The sequence below is a fragment of the Cheilinus undulatus genome, linkage group 15 (genome assembly GCF_018320785.1).
Source record: "Cheilinus undulatus linkage group 15, ASM1832078v1, whole genome shotgun sequence".
NCBI classification, from domain to species: Eukaryota; Metazoa; Chordata; class Actinopteri; order Labriformes; family Labridae; genus Cheilinus; species Cheilinus undulatus.
In genome coordinates this window covers 31739829-31762084 of record NC_054879.1, presented here as the reverse complement: position 1 = coordinate 31762084, position 22256 = coordinate 31739829, and the positions used below count along the sequence as shown (strand labels likewise).

At 40.3% G+C, this 22256-nt stretch overlaps 1 protein-coding gene across 10 annotated transcripts in view; it reads left to right on the top strand.

The window, feature by feature from the left end:
• The window catches only part of usp9 (ubiquitin specific peptidase 9), a 48409-nt gene that overhangs the window by 6977 nt on the left and 19176 nt on the right, over window positions 1–22256 (top strand). For 4 of the 10 annotated variants that reach the window (XM_041807827.1, XM_041807833.1, XM_041807826.1 and 1 more), the window contains exons 3-36: window positions 265–410; window positions 1096–1175; window positions 2149–2261; window positions 3605–3823; window positions 4632–4747; window positions 4858–5109; window positions 5211–5346; window positions 5445–5597; window positions 7743–7847; window positions 7953–8159; window positions 8259–8395; window positions 10070–10108; window positions 11333–11466; window positions 11567–11657; window positions 12517–12630; window positions 12735–12963; window positions 14902–14997; window positions 15118–15329; window positions 15952–16192; window positions 16401–16550; window positions 16844–16964; window positions 17073–17203; window positions 17641–17919; window positions 18025–18162; window positions 18466–18603; window positions 18936–19102; window positions 19210–19318; window positions 19458–19604; window positions 19747–19893; window positions 19987–20194; window positions 20287–20507; window positions 21489–21676; window positions 21764–21937; window positions 22047–22188. In XM_041807827.1, coding sequence (XP_041663761.1) covers window positions 265–410; window positions 1096–1175; window positions 2149–2261; window positions 3605–3823; window positions 4632–4747; window positions 4858–5109; window positions 5211–5346; window positions 5445–5597; window positions 7743–7847; window positions 7953–8159; window positions 8259–8395; window positions 10070–10108; window positions 11333–11466; window positions 11567–11657; window positions 12517–12630; window positions 12735–12963; window positions 14902–14997; window positions 15118–15329; window positions 15952–16192; window positions 16401–16550; window positions 16844–16964; window positions 17073–17203; window positions 17641–17919; window positions 18025–18162; window positions 18466–18603; window positions 18936–19102; window positions 19210–19318; window positions 19458–19604; window positions 19747–19893; window positions 19987–20194; window positions 20287–20507; window positions 21489–21676; window positions 21764–21937; window positions 22047–22188 — 5280 coding nt within the window. The remainder of the gene's footprint in view (window positions 1–264; window positions 411–1095; window positions 1176–2148; window positions 2262–3604; window positions 3824–4631; window positions 4748–4857; window positions 5110–5210; window positions 5347–5444; window positions 5598–7742; window positions 7848–7952; window positions 8160–8258; window positions 8396–10069; window positions 10109–11332; window positions 11467–11566; window positions 11658–12516; window positions 12631–12734; window positions 12964–14901; window positions 14998–15117; window positions 15330–15951; window positions 16193–16400; window positions 16551–16843; window positions 16965–17072; window positions 17204–17640; window positions 17920–18024; window positions 18163–18465; window positions 18604–18935; window positions 19103–19209; window positions 19319–19457; window positions 19605–19746; window positions 19894–19986; window positions 20195–20286; window positions 20508–21488; window positions 21677–21763; window positions 21938–22046; window positions 22189–22256) is intronic. The other 6 variants (XM_041807837.1, XM_041807836.1, XM_041807832.1 and 3 more) reach the window with 5 other exon arrangements.

The following is a 22256-nucleotide window of genomic DNA, read 5'->3' as shown; positions in this document are numbered from 1 at the left end:
CACCTCCATGGCTGGTAGGAAATCATAAAGTTGATCCTCCTATCTCTTCAAGAGATTACAAATAAAGAAAGAAATCATTAACAGAATAAGTAAGAAGCATCAATTTTCATTACATTAAAAATGTGAAGGTGTGATTTTGTCTTGAAAATGCATCTTATTGCATAAAGGAGGCACAAAAGATAATTTTAGATTTTGGCTAAAAATTAATCCACAAGAAGTAATAATCCATTTCATGTTGTTTGTTGTATGTATTTTTTTTTTCAGACATCATCTCCTAACTCATCAAATGAGAACTCTCCGGTGAGCCCGCCAGATGAGCAGGGCCAGGGGGATGGGCCCCCTCAGCTGGAAGAGGAGGAGCCTGCCTTCCCTCACACTGACCTAGCCAAGCTGGATGATATGATCAACAGGTATTTACTGGCATGTCTGTAGAAGCTGCAAACTCATTCACGTGTAGTCTAGCAGATGCTGTGGAGTTAACAAGTAGTTTTCAGCTGTTTATTTTTCATCTATCAAAAGAACAAAACAAAATTTTTTCATCTGGCATGGAAAACAAATCTAGACACGCTGCAGACTTATAATGGGAAAGTCAACATCTAAGATTGTAACGAGTGCTAATAATAGCCCTCACAAAGATGTTAGGCCAACAATTCCCTTAAACAACTAAAAGAACCATGAGATGTGTATTAGTGGTAGCACCCACACAAATAAACTCAGTAAAAAGTGTTTGTAAAATTTATAGGGCAGTGGAAAATGTGTTTGTTTCTGCCGAAAAGGACAAAAGGCTCCATCACTGGTAGAAAAAAAATGTTGTTGAGGGTCTGCTTAAAGTCCATATGACATTTGCAAGACAGAAGTGGTGTTTTGGTAAAAATAATCAAAATAAACTCGAAAACTAGCAAAGTGTGGGTCAGCCCAAGTCCCTGTAATTTCTGTTAAAATGTTTTACTTTACACCCCACTCATAATGATTGGAACAAATGAAGCTTCCGTCAGTAAAAGTCAAGAGTGTGTCAGTAAGAGGTATCAAATGAAGAATTTTTATGTAAGTGAAAGTCTCTACCCATTTTTGGTCGATTTGTTTTTTTTCTTCCAGGCCTCGTTGGGTCGTTCCAGTTTTGCCAAAAGGAGAGTTGGAAGTCCTTTTGGAAGCTGCTATAGACCTGAGTAAAAAAGGTAAAAACCAAATGTTGTCTTGTGTCAAAAGAAATGTTTTTGGCCCTCACACTCCATTATCTCATAGTTTTGTCCGTTCACATGTTTTGAATTAATATAGGCTTGTTGTGGACCTAATTTTAAAAACCTGGCCACTTAAGAAGTAAGATTAGAGTTATAGCCCCAATTAAACTCTAAGGGCATTTCATACATAGCCTCTTTGGTTTGCTTTAAACATACCCGTGTATTTGCCAAATTTGTTTGTTCTTGTGTAAAAGCTGTGAGTCAAACCCTGATGCAGACCTCATAACCATACTTAGACCTGAAAAATTGGGTTTGATCTGTTTTTTTAATTTGGACCGTGGTGAGTGTTTCTTGTAGACAGAGCATGAAACTATGCTAAATCAACCTCACTCTTCAAAAACAAATTAGGTGGATGAGCAAGTCATGGTTGAGGAGGATTGAGATGTATCTTTTTCCTGTACTGTCTTGATAAATGCCGCCAGCAACTTCAGAACATCAAAAAACACCTTATTTTAAACTGTATCATTTGCCTACAGTTTTAAATGCAAATACTACAAAAACCAATGACTAGAGCCAACATCAATCCATGTGGCTTTCTTTCCATTTTGAGAATGGAAAGTGGCTTTGGAACAGCCACAGCAAGGCAGAAGTCAACTAGTCTTTTTTTACTTCTGGGATTTTTCCTGTGAGAAATTCACACCAATTATAGAGCATTTTCCTCGCACATCTCACATTTCGGTCCGCTTTTAAATGTCCCTGTCTGAAAACAGATCATACATGAGATAATTATGCAACAATGCTACAAATTGGTCTCCGATTCAGATCAGAGCAAACCAGCTGAAGATGTGAAAATGCCCTAATAATCTTTGTTAGTCTAGGTTTCCCCTTCTTACACTTGAAGTGTCTTTCTTTGACTTTGTTGCACATTTTTTATGATATGTAAAATAATATATAATATTTTTCCTTGCAGGACTGGATGTAAAGTGTGAGGCATGTCAGAGGTTTTTCCGGGATGGTCTAACCATCTCCTTCACAAAGATCCTAACAGACGAGGCAGTCAGTGGCTGGAAGTTTGAAATCCATGTGAGTCTTAATTTTTGCCTTTATTTTGGTACTTTGAAAACTGTCTCTTTCTAGCTGAAGCGCCAATGTTAAACAATCAACCTGTTACGTATTTTTAACTGAAGGGTTTATGTAAAGCTTAATTTTAGAATCGAAGACTTCCTGATAAGAATCTTTGGAATTTGACCTCGCTTTCAGTTTCAACACATCAACTAAACTTGCAGAATTGAAAGTATCCAAAGGTATTATGAAAGATTGAAGAGAAAAATCCTACTGTCAGCTTCGTGACTCAGCATAGTCATCTTGGCTTCATTTATTTTTTTAACCTCTTTCCCCTGTTAAAAACATTGTTCAGAGTTGGATCTTGTAAGTTGAGTTTTCTGTTTGGGCTGTTTTTGCGCTGAGGGAGAGAGACAACAGCAGCAGTGATCAATGATCTTTTTGTTAGTGGTCGCTCAAACTGGCTGCTGTTTTGTTTTGGGAGACTGATCTCTGGATTCTTTTCACTGTTAACCAGCGAGACAGACGAGGACAGCAGGGAGCAAAACATCTTTGTTCCACCTGTCATTCTTAGATTTTTGCTGCAGCCCATTGGTACAGAATTACAAACAACTGGAACTTATTTACATTGAGTTGGGCTAAAGAGAGCTGCTCCTTTAAGGGTGTCCTGACTGCAGGGTGACAGGGCAGAAGCCATAAATAATACAGCATTTCTCATATTTCAAGGTACAGTATAGTAATGCATAGATGTCTGTTTTTGAGATCAGTATTAGAATAAGTAGAAGGTTTTTTATTTTAAGTGTTGGTTAGTTGTCATTCAGCTAGATTGAACTTGTTTATGAAAACAATATTATTTTTAAATATATCTTAATGTCTAATGTTAGGTCTCTGTAGATAACAAACAGAACACGGTCTAGACTCCCTCTTTTTTGTAAGTATGTAGAAATAAAATTTGTCATGAAGAAGTTACACAAATATGAAGCAATTAATTAGTTTTCTGATGGAGTTTGTCAAATAAGCTTGGACTGAGTGGAGAACACTGAAGTCAAAATGCTGTGATGATAACCGTAAAACAAGAGGGGAAGCTTTTGGGTGGAACAGCTCACAGAAGTAATGGTTTGGTTTGAGCCTTGGTTTTGAGGTTTTGAAAAGCAACACAAGGTCCTGGATTTATAATTCTAGGTTTCCTTCAATTATTACTTTTAACTGATACACTTAAGTGCCTTTTGTAGAAGAACTGCTCTTGTCACTGAATCTAACAGGATTTTTTTCATGTGTTTTTTCATGCCTGCGATATTTGTCTGCCAATTTTAGTCAGATCTAAACATGTCACTTTTGTTTTGTTATTGTTTTTCCTTTTACAGAGGTGTATCATCAATAACACACACCGGTTGGTGGAGCTGTGTGTGGCCAAGCTCTCTCAGGACTGGTTCCCTCTACTGGAGCTTCTGGCGATGGCCACCAACCCTCACTGCAAGTTCCACATCTACAATGGCACACGGCCCTCCGAGACTGTCCCCGCCGGAGCACAGCTGGCCGACGATGAGCTCTTCGCCCGACCACCAGACCCACGCTCTCCTAAGGTGAATCACCACTGAAACAACTTGATTTTTTTTCTGTAGTGTGAAGACGGTTAGGAATAATCTTGTAGGAGCAGTCGGTGCTTCCTCCAGAGGACAGTTGGTGTCTCTTTCTTTTGCCTGGACCGAATCCACAGAGTGGCATTTTAGTCTTACCCTGAGGGCTGTAATGAAACAGAGAATCCCTCTCTGGAGAACACTGATAATGAAAACATGGAACTCAGTCCCTTAGACACTTAGTGCTTGTGTCAGTAACCAGATTATATAAAAGAGAAGGTGGATACACAAGGGAAAAGGAATTTTACTGTGAAAGAGTGATGAATGCAGCGTGGGCACAGGGTCAGTTTGAACAGCACTGCAGTGCTGCTAGCCTGTCTGCCTCTGTTGGCAAGGGGCCCAGGACTACTTAAGGTTCCACTGTGCAATTATGAAGTCAGATTTTTCTACTGCTTTACTTTATTGAGGTTGAAATCTAATCAGTCATTCCCAAATATAAAACTGCAACACTGACTCTTTCTTTTCTTTTGGCCTTAAAAATAGTCAAATATTTAGTCAAAAGAAGACCAACTGATGTCTCCTTAAATAATTTTTCTCTTTAAGTTCTTTGTCTTTCTGAAGTAATACTAAGGGGGAGTAAATTCAGGAAACAAATGTTTTAAGCTTGTAATTTCACAGGAGAGAAAAGAAACTTAAGTAAATCATGAGGAATAAAAAAATGTTTAAATCTGGAATTGAAAGTAGTCAGGGAAATTTTCCCCAAATTTCTCTGTTAACTGCTCTGTTTTTCTTCCTTGTTTTTATGTTTTCACAGGGCTGGTTGGTGGACTTAATAAACAAATTTGGCACGTTAAACGGGTTTCAAATGTTGCACGATCGCTTCATGAGCGGCCAAGCACTGAACGTCCAGATCATCGCTGCACTTATCAAGTGAGGCTTTTGTTTGTGTAGAGAGCACAGTTTTCTTCAACATGTCAGTGGTCTCTTAGCATGCTTTCCAAGTCTGTGTGTTGACGGATAATTTGTTGTCTGTGTTACAGGCCTTTTGGCCAGTGTTACGAGTTCCTCACATTGCACACAGTAAAGAAGTACTTCCTTCCAGTCATCGAGATGGTTCCCCAGTTTCTAGAGAATCTAACAGATGAGGAGCTGAAGAAAGAGGCCAAGAATGAAGCCAAAAACGACGCACTGTCCATGATAATCAAGTCTCTGAAGAATCTGGCTTCTCGTGTACCAGGGCAGGAGGAGACAGTGAAGAATTTAGAGATTTTTAGGTTAAAAATGATTCTTAGGTGAGTATCAGAGGAGTATCTGTTTTGCATTTGCATAGGTCTTTGTTGCCATGTTTAGTAACTTAATAATAATGGTCATCAACTTTCTCTTTTATCACCAGGTTATTGCAAATTTCTTCTTTTAACGGAAAAATGAATGCACTAAATGAAGTCAACAAGGTGATCTCCAGTGTGTCCTACTACACTCATCGGCATAACCCTGAAGAGGAAGAATGGCTTACTGCTGAGCGCATGGCCGTAAGCTCAGCTCAGCTCTCACTTCTACACTCTGTATCAAAGATTTTGTTGTATTTTGAATCCACTCTCACTTTCTGTGTCTCATTATCCAACCTCAGGAGTGGATCCAGCAGAACCACATCCTGTCTATTGTGCTCAGAGACAGTTTGCATCAGCCGCAGTATGTGGAGAAACTGGAGAAGATCCTCCGCTTCGTTATCAAAGAGAAAGCGCTTACAATGCAGGATCTGGACAATATCTGGGCTGCACAGGTACACTATGTTGAAAAATATCTTAGTATGATTCTAATGCAGTATTGTTCAGTCTTTGCAGTCTCATAGACTTATTGCAGTTCAACAAAGCTTAAATTTTTACTTCCAAGATATTTATGAAAACGGTCTCTAATGATATCATGGGTCAGCTAAGGCATATACCATAAAATCTGGTGTATGACATGCACCTTTTTTTTTCCAAGATCAATTTTTGGACTTTTATGCCTTTATTTATAGAGGAGGACAGTGGATAGAATCAGACCTAACCACTAAGCCATCTGAGCGCTCTGTATGACCCACGCTTTTAGTACCTAGTTTTTAATCTAGAATGTTGGCTGCAGCTTGTATACCTGGACGACTTCTCTACCAGTATAAAGTGCTGAGACATGCAGCATCATTACCACAAGTGCGTACACTGCACAAGAACTAATGTGAATAAAAATTCAGCTCATTTCATTATGTACTGCAAACAGCCTCTTTAATTTTACCGCCCAGAACATGCTGGAATATATAATGGCATAAACCATACTGGGTGGAACCACTTTTTAACCGCTTTTCCTCTCAGTAGGCCATAATCATGCATGTAATAAACATGGAGTGTATTGTTTAGTAAATAAAAGTAAATCAGCCACGTATAGAGCTGGACTGAAAACACTCCTCAGTAAGGATAACGGATGACAGGCAGTGGAGGGCAGAGCATCTTGAGGTTGTGAGTCTGTCTCATCACTTTAAGCTGAGAGTTCAACTACCCTACTATAGCTAGTAGATGCGCAAACTCCGCTGATACGCTGAAAAGAATGGTACTAGAAGAGCGACACAGCTGCACAGAAACTATGTGGACTATGCCGACCAAAATGAAAGTCGTCATGAAGTAGGATGGTTTCAACCTTTTCCCCTTTGGGAGATTTCATGAACAGACTACAGCTTATTTACCAGGGCGACCTATATTCTGAATTTTACTGTAATTGTGTTGTGGTAATTCTAGTTTTATAGAGATAGCAACTGAAAACCTTGGTCATGTTTTTGAAAAATATGAAAAATATCAAAAAGAAAATGCAGTCGATCTTTGTTTCTGTTTTCAAAAAAGTTCTGTTTTTCATATGATAGTGTTCTGAAAACAACCACTGTGCACACAGTTCTGCAAAAAACCCACTGGAGTATACGCACAAGTTTTAGGCATGCAGGAATTCATCACAGGGCCCGATGTGCTACAACCCTGGTCTGGAGGGGGGTTGTCCAGAACTCAGACACGTGTGGTGGCCACACCATAGACAAGATAAACGTTTATTATGTCTACGGGCCACACGTGTGGGACATCCACAGCATGACTAGGGGCTCGTGGCAACTCTACTACCTGCCCAGATGGTACCCTAGGCCATGCTCACTAGCCACATCCACCTCTTACTGTGCCCTGAAAGTGTGGATTTTGTTATTTTTTCAGCAGATTATCTTCCCATGTCCCTGGTAACATGCAAGGACATCCAGAGCACAACCGTGGTTGTGTTGATTCTTTTTCCTGCCCAGTGGTGCCCTCAGACAGCTTACTCACCAGATCTACACCTTACTTCAGCCTCAGTTTTTGGCCCAAACATTCCTAGAAGTTCTTCTCAGTACTGTACATGAGAGGCCAGTAGTTGTGATTTTGTAACGAAACAACATAGGCACACACACATACACTTCCTTTTTGAAGAGTGGTGGAGTGTACACATTAAAAAAATGCATGGAACACATAAACATTTTTGTGGGGTTAGGTTGCTGCTGTATGTGATCCTTAACTACAAAGCCGGTAAACTCCAGGAAACCATTGACTGAGAATGAGCAGTAGGTGTTGTTGTTGATCAACTTCGTGCACATGGCTGCTTACAAGAACATAATACATACATAATGTGCATGTGCATAAAAATCCATTTTAGGAGCAACTGCATATTGGCAGTTCACGTAGTGATGGCAACCATGATGTTTGAAAAGTTTGCAGTCCAGAACCCATTTTCAAAACTTTCAGTTGCCAGGCATTCAAAACACTGTTGTCTTTTAAACAGCCAAAACACAGCCCTAACCCTACAACAAAGGTTTACCATTTTTGGCTGAATTGACGTGGAAATGTGGCCTGACCTAACAGTTTCCTTGCTGTCTCTGTATCTGCAGGCTGGTAAGCATGAGGCCATTGTGAAGAATGTCCATGACCTGCTGGCCAAGCTTGCCTGGGACTTCTCTCCCGAGCAGCTTGATCACCTTTTTGACTGCTTTAAGGTGAGTAACAGTTGTATTAGTTACACAATTGCACATCATCATTACCTAAAATTTCTGTTGTTTCTGCTGGCCTGACATTTGGGTTTTTTTGCTCCTCTTTTGCAGGCAAGCTGGACAAATGCCAGCAAGAAGCAGCGGGAAAAGCTGCTGGAGCTCATCCGGCGCTTGGCTGAGGATGATAAGGATGGAGTGATGGCCCACAAGGTCCTCAACCTTCTGTGGAACCTGGCACACAGTGATGATGTGCCTGTAGACATTATGGACCAGGCTCTTAGTGCTCACATTAAGATTTTGGACTACAGTTGCTCCCAGGTACATGGGGGGTTGTTGTTGTTTGTATTTAGGAGTTGCATGCAGCATTAAAGATGGAAGGCTCAAAGACTCAAAATGCTGTTTTATTTTCACTCACAGGACAGAGACACACAGAAGATACAATGGATAGATCGCTTCATAGAGGAGCTACGAACCAACGACAAGTGGGTGATCCCTGCCCTGAAGCAAATTAGAGAAATCTGTAGCCTCTTTGGAGAAGCCCCTCAAAACCTTAGGTAAGTTCATGGTAGAAAAATTGTTTTCTTCATACAGGAAATTACAGTGCTATTCCGATGTTGGAACGTATGAAGTTGTTATTTAGCACTATTTAGGATTTTCCTGAATTATTATTGATTATGCATAAGATAAATTAAAAATTAGGAAAGCAATGAGGCCACAGTTGTCACATGTGTGCTCACTGAATAATTTAAAGTTCACACTTTGCTGTTTCTAGTGTATGTAAAATAACATCAGTGGAAAGTTGGTGCTGGGGAACACTGTTAGACTCAAGCCCAAATGTAATAATTCAAAGTAGAGGCATAAATCTTTCAATACTGTTCAAGTCGATTCAGTACAAATTCATGGGGTCAACAGAACTGGTATGCGGGGCAAACTGATTCATAATTCACAATATATTCCCCATAGGTTAAAAAGGGGTGCCTATTTCTAGATTTACTCAAGTTTGTTATACACTTAAAAGAAGCAAATTATTCCTTGACATTAAAAAATATATAAACATGTCTTCAAGATGATTGGATTTTTTTATTTGTAATGTTTTTTAACAGCTGATTGCAATAATGTGAATAGATGGAGGTAAGCCCAAAACAAAAACATTTATCTATGCATTGCATGCAAAATCTAAAGCCTTCATTGTAAAAGGTTCAGGGTTTTAAAATGTAACAGTCCATGCATCTCGTTATTTTTATTGCTCATTTAGAATTTGTTGCCAGATTGTAAAAGTGATACCTTGCAGATCATGATATGTTGGCCATTGTTCCACTAACGTTGACATGTGGTGACGTGACATTAGCTAAGTCTTTCAATGACTCCTGAAGTACTTCAATTTCATTTTGCAGACATTCAATTTTGAATATGTTGGGTCACATTTCCTGGGAGAGTAGAAAAAGTGCACAAGTGAGCACTAATGCTTGCATTAGATGAATGCAAGATGGGAGGGACCGGGCAATAACCGACACTGAGAGCTAAGTAATGTTAGTAGTTTGGCTAATAAGCCAGGACGCACACAGCCCTTGATGTATCTTTGTACCAAGAAAGGTAGAGAGCGTGCATGGATGAAAAATGACAGCAATAGATTTGCTGTGCTCAAAGTGGCTTTTTGTGAAAATTGTGAATATATTAATTACTAATTTGGTCATTTTGAGTCAATTGAGAATTTTAGAAATTAATAATTGCGACATGAGCCAATCTTTTACAACACCCCTAATGCAACACCCATGTCATAACTCAACATCCAACTAGTCAAACTAATGCTGCTACTGTACTACTACTGTTGCTAACCACTAAAACTTTCTATTCTGGTCATATCTTGTCTCGTAAATTTTCAGAAATACTACATGTTACTTTACTTAAATATATTTCATCTTTTTAATAAATGTATAATAAGGTCCATTGCTACACAGAGATAAAAAAACATAGGTTTAGCATGATTCAAAATTTGTTTTGTGAGTAAGTGATATTTAAGTACAACTTAAAATGTCCGGGAAGAACTGGGGTATTAGGTTTGAATGAATTTAAACACAAGTTAATTGTAACAATAATAAATCTGTAATAAAAGTAATGAAAGATTGATTTAAAGTCTTATTGTTAAGGACTAATCATCAAGTATTTTGATCTGAAGTTTCTAGTCAATGTAGAAAAAAAAAGTAGTGTACATGCCTGTTGTTTTTCAGAAAGAAAATGCCAATTAACATACAAACGAACTTAGTGGGGTAAGTTGAGAGCAAATTCCAGGGTTCTACCTATTTCTGTGTTATGTCAAGTCTAACTTTCTCTTTGACATGTTTTTAATGTATATAAGATGTAAATCTTATGCTTGAGCAATTCTTTCTTGGGTTTCATCTCAAATGACTGATTCTTCATGTAATATCCTGTCTGAAGTCCAGCGCATCTTTAGTTCAGTCTGATAAAGCACAGTTCCTCAATATTCAAACACTTAAGTTTCTCTAGACCTAAAGTTTGAAGTTCGCATGAAATCAAAACTGCTGTTTACAGTTTTCTAGTTGATATTTCTCTCTACCTATTTGCCAGTTTCTTAACCCTGGCCCAGCAGTGACAAAGTTTCCAAGGGTTATTTAAAGTTTGGCATGTGCTTGAAAACAAGAAAATGTAAATGCCTTTAGTAGGGGAGCATTACTAAATCTCATGAAAGCCTTCTCTGGAACTGACCAAATAAGAAACAGTGCATACACAAAATGGTCCTCTAATAAAGACATAATAACCAAAGGTCCTTTGAGATGGAGCCCCATTCTTCCTGATGCCAGCTCTTTTCAGCACAAATCACTCGATGCAAAATATCAGAGGTATTTCATGCCTTGGATCCACTTATTCAAATCAGGGCTGATATTGTTTCCCTGCATTTGCATAAATATGTTAAACTTGACAAAAACAGCAACACTACAATATGTTATAGATAGTTTTTCAATTCATTGTGACTTAGTCACTACTAATAAGCACACTAGAGTCATAATCTTACTGCACAATTTTAATAAATCTCTGTATCTCTTGTTTTTGAGATGATTTGGCATTAAAGATCAAGCTGGTATTAATGTTTTGCTGATTGTTTTGTAGCTCTGTGTGGTGTGTTGGCTGAATAAACTAAATCAAGAACTGCAGGCTAAATTGGTCTGTGGTTCTATTTCTATTAAGTGGAAAACAAGGCAGGAAATGCCCTTTACTGGTATGACTCTTCTGCTGGTTATTACATTACAAATAAATACATACACACAACAACACACAAAAAGCTGCTTTCTTTACGACCCTGAAAGAAACAAATGGAAAAAAAAATCAGCTGTGCATTGTTTTCTTAATCAGAGTTTTGTTACTGAGTTTTAATGTCATCTTAATTCTTTCCCTTTCTCTGTCTTCCCTTGGACCCTTATTGGATTTATTTTGTCCCCCTCACACCTCCACTCTTCCTGCTGTTCTCTCCTCAGTCAAACCCAGCGAAGTCCTCATGTGTTTTACCGCCACGACCTGATCAACCAGCTGCAGCATAACCACGCTCTGGTCACCCTGGTGGCTGAAAACCTCTCAGCCTACATGGAGACCATGAGGCAGTTCTCCAAAGGTAAATTGTCATGGCTAAAAATAGCTTCTCATAGATACAGCTGTTGGATCAAGGATGTTGGCTGTCAGCAGTCTGACTAGTCTTGTCTGTGTTTTAACAGAGGAACAAGCTGAGTTTGACCCCCAGACGGTCAGGCCAGGAAGCCGCTACAGCCATGTCCAGGAAGTACAGGAACGGCTTAACTTCCTGAGGTACAGCATCACCTTGGACATCTTGTTGCACTTAGACACATGAAATGAACAAGGGTTATGTAGTTCCCTGAAAGCTGGGACTACAAATGGGAATGTGATATATATAAATACAGAAAATATTAAACTTTTAGTAGATAAAAGGTATCTTCCACCTCTATCTTTGCTACCTTGAATCACTCTGCTCTGTGACTTAGACACTGTCTGCCTCACTGGTTTTCACAACAAGTCCCGTAAGTCATATTACCCACTGTAGCTTAAGTCAGCTTGTGTGTTCTGCCTAAAAACTGCCGTACTTGGAGTGGAGTTTTAGCTGTATCTCATTACTTGTTGCCACAGCTCAGGTGCTTTAATTTGCAGATAAGTTGCTACTCAGTCTGATCACGCCATGCACTTTCAAAGGCCTATTTGAAGTATTAACAGCAACAGCCCCAGTAGAAATTTTTCTCCAAAAGCTCTCAGAATGTTAAAGGTGGGGACATAAATAAAACATGCAGTTGCATTTGTGCAGAATGCAGTTGCTCGTCAGTTCCTGGTTGCTGCTCATCTTTATACCAGTGAATATCTAAGCCACTATCGATGTTGTAATGTGCAGAGGAAAAAAATAGTATAATGTATAAAACATATGCCAAATATATCACACTCCCACACAACCTGTGTAAGCTACACTTCACATTCAGAGTACTCAAGCTGCTACCTTGTTTAAGGACAACTACGTGAGATAAAGGAAGAGACAGTGGCACCCAGAGCCTCCACATTCACCTACTATTATGATTCAAGTCCTGGTCCAAAATCTTTGCTTTCCCAAGCTAGTCTCCCCAGGCCACCGGGGTCCTGTATTGATTTTCTTTGTTTTTTCCAGGTTCCTGCTGAAAGATGGCCAGCTGTGGTTGTGTGCCCCTCAGGCCAAGCAGATCTGGAAGTGTCTGGCTGAGAATGCTGTGTTTCTCTGTGACCGTGAGGCCTGCTTCAAATGGTACAGCCTGACTCTCTCTCTCTTTTTTCGCCCTGAATAATTTTCCTACCTTTATCAATCAGCTCACAACTGTCCTCAATGCTTTTTATTCTGCTTCCTAATAGGTACTCGAAGCTGATGGGTGATGAGCCCGACCTGGATCCAGACATAAATAAGGACTTCTTTGAGAATAATGTTCTGCAGTTGGACCCATCTCTGCTCACAGAGAATGGCATGAAGTGCTTTGAGAGGTTCTTCAAGGCTGTCAACTGCAGAGAGGGCAAGCTGGTAGCGAAGCGCAGAGCCTACATGATGGATGACCTGGAACTAATAGGCTTGGACTACCTCTGGAGGGTGAGGAGATTTGTTCCAACAGGCACACATAAACCCATGTTTTTTGTTTATTTTGTGGTTGTAAGTGCTATGCCAGTATTTGACACTGTGCAGTTTAGTAAAAGCTTTTTGGAACTTTCAATGAGATCTCCTATTAGACACCTCTAAATCTCTGAAACTAAAAGAGAGTTGTTTGAATTTTAAGACTTCTGGATCAACAGATATTGTGTTTGCATATTGTAGAGAGTGAATTACACTTGAATTGCATATATATGGCCTTTTACTCAGCAAAATCTCTTTCTGTCATAAAGAGTTTTTTAGAGACCCATACCTTTTGGGGGCAATTACTCAATGTGCTCTCGCTCTACCTAGTTCTCCCACACTGCATGTTACTTCATGCATCTGCAAGCCTTGTGGCACTTTTGTCAGGTGGAAGACTGAACTGAGTAGAGCAGGTGAGGGGAGGGAAGAGAAGCTGTTTCCCACTGTTCTGATTGAATAAGACAAGTCAACTTTTATTCTAATGGTGGTCTTGATGGAAAACGATTTATCTGGTGATGTACCAATCCAAGTATTTAAGCTGCTTTACCTATCTGATATCTGGGCTAGTTGATGGCCTGTGATCGTTACAGTGAGACAAGGAACACTTTATGTTTAATGGAGCGTCTGAATTTCCAAACTTTGTAAAACAACTTCAGATAAATAAATAAGAACTAAAATTGCTACCCCACTATCTGTGTAAACTGGCAAGCCAGATGGTCTGTTTCATATGTCCATTGCTTGGGATATATTTCACATTCATCTGGGAAACGTCCCGTACAAAATGTTTGGAAGAGTAGGTCTTTTCAAAAATTTGTCAGAAAGGGATGCAACAAACATTCAACTGGACACATTCATTACAGGCCAATTAGAGTGACATGACCAAATAAGGTAGTAGGCAACATGAGCTCAACATGGCAGCTAGACGCTGCCATATTTTTCGAATAGCGAAGCTTGTTGGTAGATAAAACTCATGCCAAACCCAGTTGGGAAAGAGGCAGAAACATTATCCCCACCAAGAAAGCTTTTGTTCCTCTTCCAATAAAGAAATGTGGTCCAGTTCTGATAAAACTCCTGATATACTATAGCTACATCCGAGATAAATGCTACACCATCAACAGCAAATGCTATCAGCTTCCTGTACAACTAAACCTGTAGCTACCACCTCATTCTCCTCAAGTGATGCTGGTTGGTCTGATCCATTCTCAGACTGGACACAATCATTTCAGATTGAAGCTTTGCAAGATAGTTCAGCCTGACAACAGACATGGAGTCTGGCCAGTCCATCTGCTTTGCAAGGTTACAATCTGTATCATCATTACCTCTTAAAACTTATATTTTGTAAACTGATCAAGTATTTTCTTGATGTAGATGAAATCAAGTAGCTCGTATTTGATCCATACAAGTTTTTAGTATGTAACCTGTAGCACTGGTAAGTCACAGCTTCAGGTATCTGCAGTAATGCTCATAGCATTTACACCTATTAACCCTGCTGATTAATCTCATATGTTCTTGTAGAGACCAGGCAGAGCAAATTAAGAAAGAATTTATTTGCTGATGAACCTTACCATGGTTCAAGCTGCTTTCTTGCTTCAAACAATCATTGGAAGCTTCCCCCGTCTCTGCGACGCAGCCAACAGTCATTTGGTTTTGTCTGACTTCTTTGTTTGTTCAAACCATTGGTTGAACCACAACCCATCAAAACATGAACAGGGCATAAATAATTTGTGGTTGTGAAAGTTGTTGGCATAACATGCATGAAATACATCCAAACAACTTAGTCTTTGTTGTCAACTTGCTCCATGCTATGCACAGGCGTAGAGAACTTATGGCAGTAATGTAGTAAGCTCAAGCACATGCAGCAAACATAGAAAAGTCCCTCAGTCATTGGTCTAATGCACAGTTTCTCCTCTTTCTCAGGTTGTTATTCAAGGTAGTGATGACATTGCCAGCCGAGCCATAGACCTGCTGAAGGAGATTTACACAAACCTGGGACCAAAACTACAAGTCAATCAGGTAAACTGACTGCTTCCCCTCTGTGGTAGTTCAGTCTCCAAGCATCAATTGAGCACACTGAATTTAGTGCAGTTACAGTAACTTTTCCTCATCAGCTGCATGTGTTTCCCCTCCATCCAGGTTGAAATTCATGAAGATTTCATCCAGTCATGTTTTGACCGTCTGAAGGCATCCTATGACACCCTTTGTGTGTTGGATGGAGACAAAGACAGCATCAACTGCGCCCGTCAGGAGGCTATTCGCATGGTGCGAGTTCTCACTGTGCTCAAGGAGTACATCAATGAGTGCGATAGTGACTACCATGAGGAGAGGACTATACTGCCTATGTCAAGGTACAACCACAATGTAACTGGCCTTATTTGTCATGGATAACTTTTAACATGCAACTGTAATTAAGGTTGTTGATTCTGTGCCATCAAACTTAGCAATGAAGAGTTACTGTGCTACAAAACAAGGGAAAAAGTAAATTCCTAGCAACATAATTGAGGATCTTGGTTGCCTCTTACAAGTTAAATTCTCCAAAACAGTTAGAATCCTAGGGCTGGACAATTATGGCAAAAATCAAAATCACAATTAATTTAACTTTTTACCTCGATTACAATTAATGAACAATTATTCCACCCCCAACCTCCGACTCTGTTTGTTCTGTAAATATTTGTATAATTTTAAAACAAACAACTAAAAGGAACAGGCACAGATTAACAATTTATGGTTATTTATTGAAACATTTGAAATCAAAACACATCAGCTGAAATAAATGTGTTTTTTGTAAAAAGTCTTTTTTTTTTCAATTGAAATAATTAACACAGCAGGTTTATGTCGGTTAGAGGCCCTAATTGTCAGTTTTGATTATTTTGTGATTAATTGGCCAGCTCTAGAATATTCCTCTAGGTGGGACTAGTATAATGGTGCCTCTTAACACCCTAAATAAACCGTCTTCTCTTTCTCTTGCAGAGCTTTTCGTGGGAAACACATCACATTGATCGTCCGTTTCCCAAACCAGGGGCGTCAGGTGGATGACTTGGACATTTGGTCGCACACCAATGACACAATTGGTTCAGTTCGTCGTGGCATCCTAAACAGGATCAAAGCGAATGCTGCACATACAAAGATAGAGTTATTTATTGGCGGAGAGGTTGTCGATCCAGCTGATGACAGGAAGCTGATTGGACAGCTTAATTTGAAGGACAAAACGGTATGAATTTGAAACAGTATTGCTGGTTTTCATTAACTTCATGAAATGCTATGCTTTCTTGTTTTTTGGACAATCAGTAGGAATGCATGATGCTAAAATGTGTCTGCTTTGAAAGCAGCCCTTAAATCCTTGCTGAATGCATGACATTAACAAGTTTTTTCTTGTTTAATGTATTAGTCTAGCAATAACTCAATAATATTTTGTGTAGCTGATCACGGCCAAGCTGACCCAGGTGAGTGCCAACATGCCCTCAAGCCCAGACAGCTCGTCTGACTCATCTACCGGCTCTCCTGGTAACCATGGTAACCACTACAGCGATGGGCCCAACCCTGAGGTGGAGAGCTGTCTTCCTGGTGTGGTGAGTTAAAAAGCACTGATATTTCATGGACTGCATAAACAGATATTCCCTCTCCCAGCCCTCCTATTATACTTCCAACATAACAAGGGCAGAGTGGGATTTTATTTAAAATATTCAAGAATGTTCTTTTGCTGTTTACTAAGCCAGTACTCTTGCATTATTTTATCAAGTCAACATCATGTTCTTAAAATGTCAGCCTGACTCATCGTAATATTTACATCAACCCCAACCTGGAATGCTGAATTTGTATGTAAACAGTGGCAGTCTTAACACATGCTGCCATGTTTTCACAGATTATGTCGCTGCATCTGCGCTACATCTCCTTCCTATGGCAGGTGGCCGATCTTGGCTGCAACCTCAACATGCCACTGCTCAGAGATGGAGCTCGAGTTCTCATGAAGCTCATGCCCCCAGGTACACATGCCACTCTCCCCTTAATTCAAATCAGTTCACTTGTTTTAAAAAGCCAAATTAGGACTCGTCAGCTAACTCGTCATCTTTGTGATCACTTTTTTCCCACAGATAACACTACAGTGGAAAATCTGCGAGCTGTGTGTCTGGACCACGCCAAGCTTGGGGAGAACAGCCTCAGTCCATCCCTGGACTCACGATTCTTTGGGCCATCACCCTCACAAGTGCTCTACCTCATTGAGGTGGGTCTAACTTTTTTTTTCCCGCATCAGTGTCTATCATTCTCTTTGATTTGTTTTGGTTTTGCTGCTTTGTCAGCCATTTTTTAAAGTTGCTCCTAGTGCCTGCCAGTTTTATTTGTTCTTTTTGTGTTTTTCATTGTCTTGTATTTATGTGGCCTATATCTGTGATATTGGCCTGTATCGGCTGTAAATATTGGCTTATTTTCCTGTAAATATTGGCCTATATCACCTGTAAATATCGGCCTACATTAGCTGTAATATCTGCTTGAAAAAATTGTAGACCAGTGGGATAACTGCTAGTAACTCAGCATTTTAGATTTTGTGGTTTTGCTCAGCAAAGTCACCAAGAAACACAACTACTGTTTGAGACAGGCCTACACTTTATTTCCCATGTCTGTCATTTTAAACAGTTTACATTTCTCCTGTCAATGTTCCAGGTTGTTTATGCTTTGCTGATGCCAGCCAGTGCCACTCTGGGAGAGGACGCCAGTGACTTCCAGTACAACTTCCTGAAGAGCGGCGGGCTGCCCCTGGTGTTAAGCATGCTCACCAGGAACAACTTCCTCCCATCAGCAGACATGGAGACACGGCGTGGGGCGTACCTCAACGCTCTGAAGATCGCCAAGCTCCTCCTCACTGCAGTCGGCTTTGGGCATGTGAAAGCTGTGGCTGAGGCCTGCCAACCCAATGCTGAGGGGAACATTCCTGTCTCTCCGGTTAGGCCACACATATCACTTAAACAGAGACATACCTGCATGACTTGTTCCTCCATGGTTGTCTGCTAAATGTCTGACATCACTTCTTGTGCTGTTTGTGTACAGATTAATCAGGCAACTCATGACCAGGCTCTGGTCCTCCAGAGTGCACTGCAAAACATCCCCAACCCTGCCTCAGAGTGCATGCTGCGCAATGTAGCCATCCGCCTGGCCCAGCAGATTTCTGATGAGGTAACAGAAAACGTAAGAGAATCTCCTTTTTAGGGGGTGGTAAAAATTATGAATGGTTCTGAATTTAAATCAGTGATTTATTAGGGGACATGTAATGTATAGTTATTAAAGGTTGCATGACAATAGATATGTTGATTTTAAAGTTAGACGCCTACTCTTAAATGATACATAATGTGATGCTGGTTGTACATAGATATAAAAGGATAGTGTTTAAGAAATGTATGTTACATCAGTTCTAGAATAGGAGATTAGATACTATTTGGTTGAGTATTTTTTCTCATAATAATGGCTTCTATGGGAATATTTTTTCACCAGAATTTCTTCCAGGTATCGAAGTACATCCCAGACATTTGTGTGATCAGAGCGGTGCAGAAAATAGTGTGGGCATCAGGCTGTGGTACAGTACAGCTCGTCTTCAGTTCAAATGAGGAAATCAGCAAGATATATGAAAAGGTAGGCATCCTTTGAATGCTGCTTTTTGTGAGAGTTCTTTTTTGTCTTATAATTTTAGAAACATCAGTCTGAGTATAATATATTGAACAGTAGGCAGGAGCACACTGAGTGACAGTTGTGCAGCACAGACTTGAATAATAGATGCAGACTTTTGTAGAGCCACAGAAGCAGGACAGCTCAGTCCCCAAAGGTCCTTAACTTTGAGCACGGTTCAACCAGGGGACAAAGAGCTTTTGATAGGCTTTTGGGACTTTAAAGGGATTAGAATTTATAAAAAATTGCAGTGCTGCATATATGTTATATAATATTTCTTATCTCTCTTTTTATGTTAGACAAATGCAGCAAAGGAGCCAGATGGGGAGGATGAGCAGGTGTGTTGCGAGGCCCTGGAAGTGATGACGCTATGTTTCGCCCTCATGCCCACGGCTTTGGACACGCTCAGTAAGGAGAAAGCCTGGCAGACCTTCATTATAGACCTGCTGCTACACTGCCACAGCAAGTGAGTACACCCCGATCTGTGTCTTAAGCATTAATGAAGATGGCATCATGCTTCATAAATATCAGGATGCTGATGCTTTTTTTGCTTTTTTTGCTGGTTTTAAACAGATCTGTGCGTCAAATGGCCCAAGAGCAATTTTTCTTGATGGCAACGCGATGCTGTATGGGCCATAGACCCCTCCTCTTCTTCATCACCCTACTTTTCACTGTGCTAGGGGTAAGTGGCTTTATACCTTGTGTCTGTTAAGACTTTTAACTTCTCACTCTTTTATTACATGCATTATAAAGCATCTCCGTAGAGCCAGCTGGCTGCTTACAAGATTCTAATCTTAAAATTGTATCCTCTTAATGTCCAGAGCACAGCCAAGGAGCGAGCCAAACATGCTGGAGACTACTTCACTTTACTCCGGCATCTTCTGAACTATGCCTACAACAGCAACATCAACCTGCCAAATGCTGAGGTGCTGCTTAACAATGAGATCGACTGGCTGAAAAGGATAAGGGTAATGCGTCTTGGTTACATGTTCATCAAATGTTATATTTTATTTGTATGGTTTAGTTTGTCCCATAAAAGCAATTTGATGCTCATCTTTGCCCTCACAGTTGAGTGTGGGACTGTGTTGATGTTATGTTTGAATTTATTAGGATGAGGTTAAGAGGACAGGGGAGACTGGTGTGGAGGAGACCATCCTGGAGGGCCACCTTGGGGTCACCAAAGAACTTCTTGCCTTCCAGACACCAGAGAAGAAGTATTATATTGGCTGCGAGAAAGGAGGAGCAAACCTCATCAAGGTGCATAAAAAAACAACACCAAATATAAAGCCATCAATGATGTAATTTTCCCTCTGTTACCACAGATTAACTTTTCTCTTTCTTGTCATCCAGGAGCTGATTGACGACTTCATCTTCCCTGCATCAAATGTGTACTTGCAGTACATGAAGAGTGGGGAGTTCCCCACAGAGCAGGCCATCCCAGTGTGCAGCACTCCTGCTTCCATCAACGCTGGCTTTGAGCTCCTGGTAGCTCTGGCTGTGGGTTGTGTACGCAACCTCAAACAAATAGTCGACACTCTGACTGATATGTACTATTTAGGTATGAAAACACCAGTGTGGCAATATCACCAAAGTATTTCATGGATTATTCTAAAATTACATCATCCATGTGGCTGTGTTTTCTTCCTCCAGGTTGTGAGACACTGACGGAGTGGGAGTACTTGCCTCCGGTGGGACCACGGCCAAATAAAGGCTTTGTGGGTTTGAAGAATGCTGGGGCCACCTGTTATATGAACTCTGTCATTCAGCAGCTGTACATGATCCCTCCAATCCGCAATGGCATCCTGGCCATCGAGGGTACGGGTACCGATGTGGATGATGACATGTCAGGGGATGAGAAGCAGGAGAATGAGGTACATTGAAAGTTTGTGATGCAATAAAGCTTTTTTTCCTCAGTATTAGCCCAAGATAAGCTGACTTGGCTAAGAAAGGATCTAAGGCAATCATAGTCAATACCTTTTTTAAGTGATAAAAAACTACAATGTCATGTTTGCTTTTGTTAGGTAAAAAAACTGACCTTATACATGGTTCCTGAAGATCCTTGAAAAGTCTTAAAAAGTCTTGTTTTTACTTGTGAGAGGTCTTAAATCTTAGCAAGAGCTTTGAATAAGGCTGCCAACACACTAGGAAATGTTTGAATTTCAAATTTGAAAAACGTGGAAGACCACAGCCATAAGGACAGTTTCAAACGACTTTCATCTTGTAATCCTCTGAGTACACACACTAGACCACTCAGCCTGAATGGGAGTCCACTCAGACCACACACTTGCCGACCTGCCAATGACCTTGCATCATCACATGACTACCAAAGAAAAACAAACATGGATGTCTATAGATACCCCCAGCTTGTCCCTCCAGCTTGTTGGTGATACTATCCAGTCTGTTTGCACTCATTAGTTGTTGTGGGTATGACACTGGCAGCATTACGATCTAGAGTCATAGATGATGATGATAGATTTTAAATGGATTCAGCAGCCCTCTGCAGCCTTCAGCCCAGCATGCTCCACATAGCAAGAATTGTAACAAAACAAGAGAAAGAAAGATGAGAGTTTATCAAATTTGCAGGACTTTTTAAAGGAAAGCAAAACATCAAATATTAGTGCTTAGAAAAGCTGGCACCTCTGATTGTTAATTTAAAATAAAATGCCAGCCGTAAAAGGTGTGAGTGAAGTATTTCCATAAAACTTTAAAGAGAGCTTGTTCCGTTAATATTTAGTGACTGTGTGTTGCTGTTTAGGGAAAAGAATGAATTACAGTCACTGGAGGAAAATAATTCAGAATTTAAAAAAAAAAGGCTGATAACTGTGTCTTTTTTGTGTGTTATGTCGCTACAGAGCAACGTTGATCCTCGGGATGAGGTGTTCAGCTACCACCACCAGTTTGATGATAAACCCTCCAGTAAGTCAGAGGACAGGAAAGAGTACAACATCGGGGTCCTTCGTCACCTTCAGGTCATTTTTGGTCACCTGGCTGCATCTAGGCTGCAGTACTACGTCCCAAGAGGATTCTGGAAGCAGTTCAGGTATTTTCAAGTCACTGTGACTAGATTTATGATGTGACTGCTGATACACATGCTGATGGTTCGTTATCCATTTCAATTCCTGTTTAGATTATGGGGTGAGCCAGTGAACTTGAGAGAACAGCATGATGCTTTGGAGTTTTTCAACTCTCTGGTGGACAGTCTGGATGAAGCTCTAAAAGCCCTGGGTCACCCGGCTATGCTCAGCAAGGTGCTGGGAGGGTCCTTTGCTGATCAGAAGATCTGTCAAGGGTGCCCCCACAGGTGAGTGCTGCCCTTGAGTGAGAGGTGGAAATATTAAAAAGCTTCAGTTACATTAACATGAGATTGCTCGAGGCTCTTTTTACCCAATACATTTATGTTATGTTTTCAGGTATGAGTGTGAGGAGTCATTCACAACGCTCAATGTAGACATCAGAAACCACCAAAACCTGTTAGACTCTATGGAGCAGTACGTTAAAGGGGATCTGCTGGAGGGCGCCAACGCCTATCACTGTGAGAAATGTAACAAAAAGGTGAGATTGGGGCAACCAGGCCATAAAAATAAAATATAATGGTAAAAAGACATTTGGTAGTCACATAA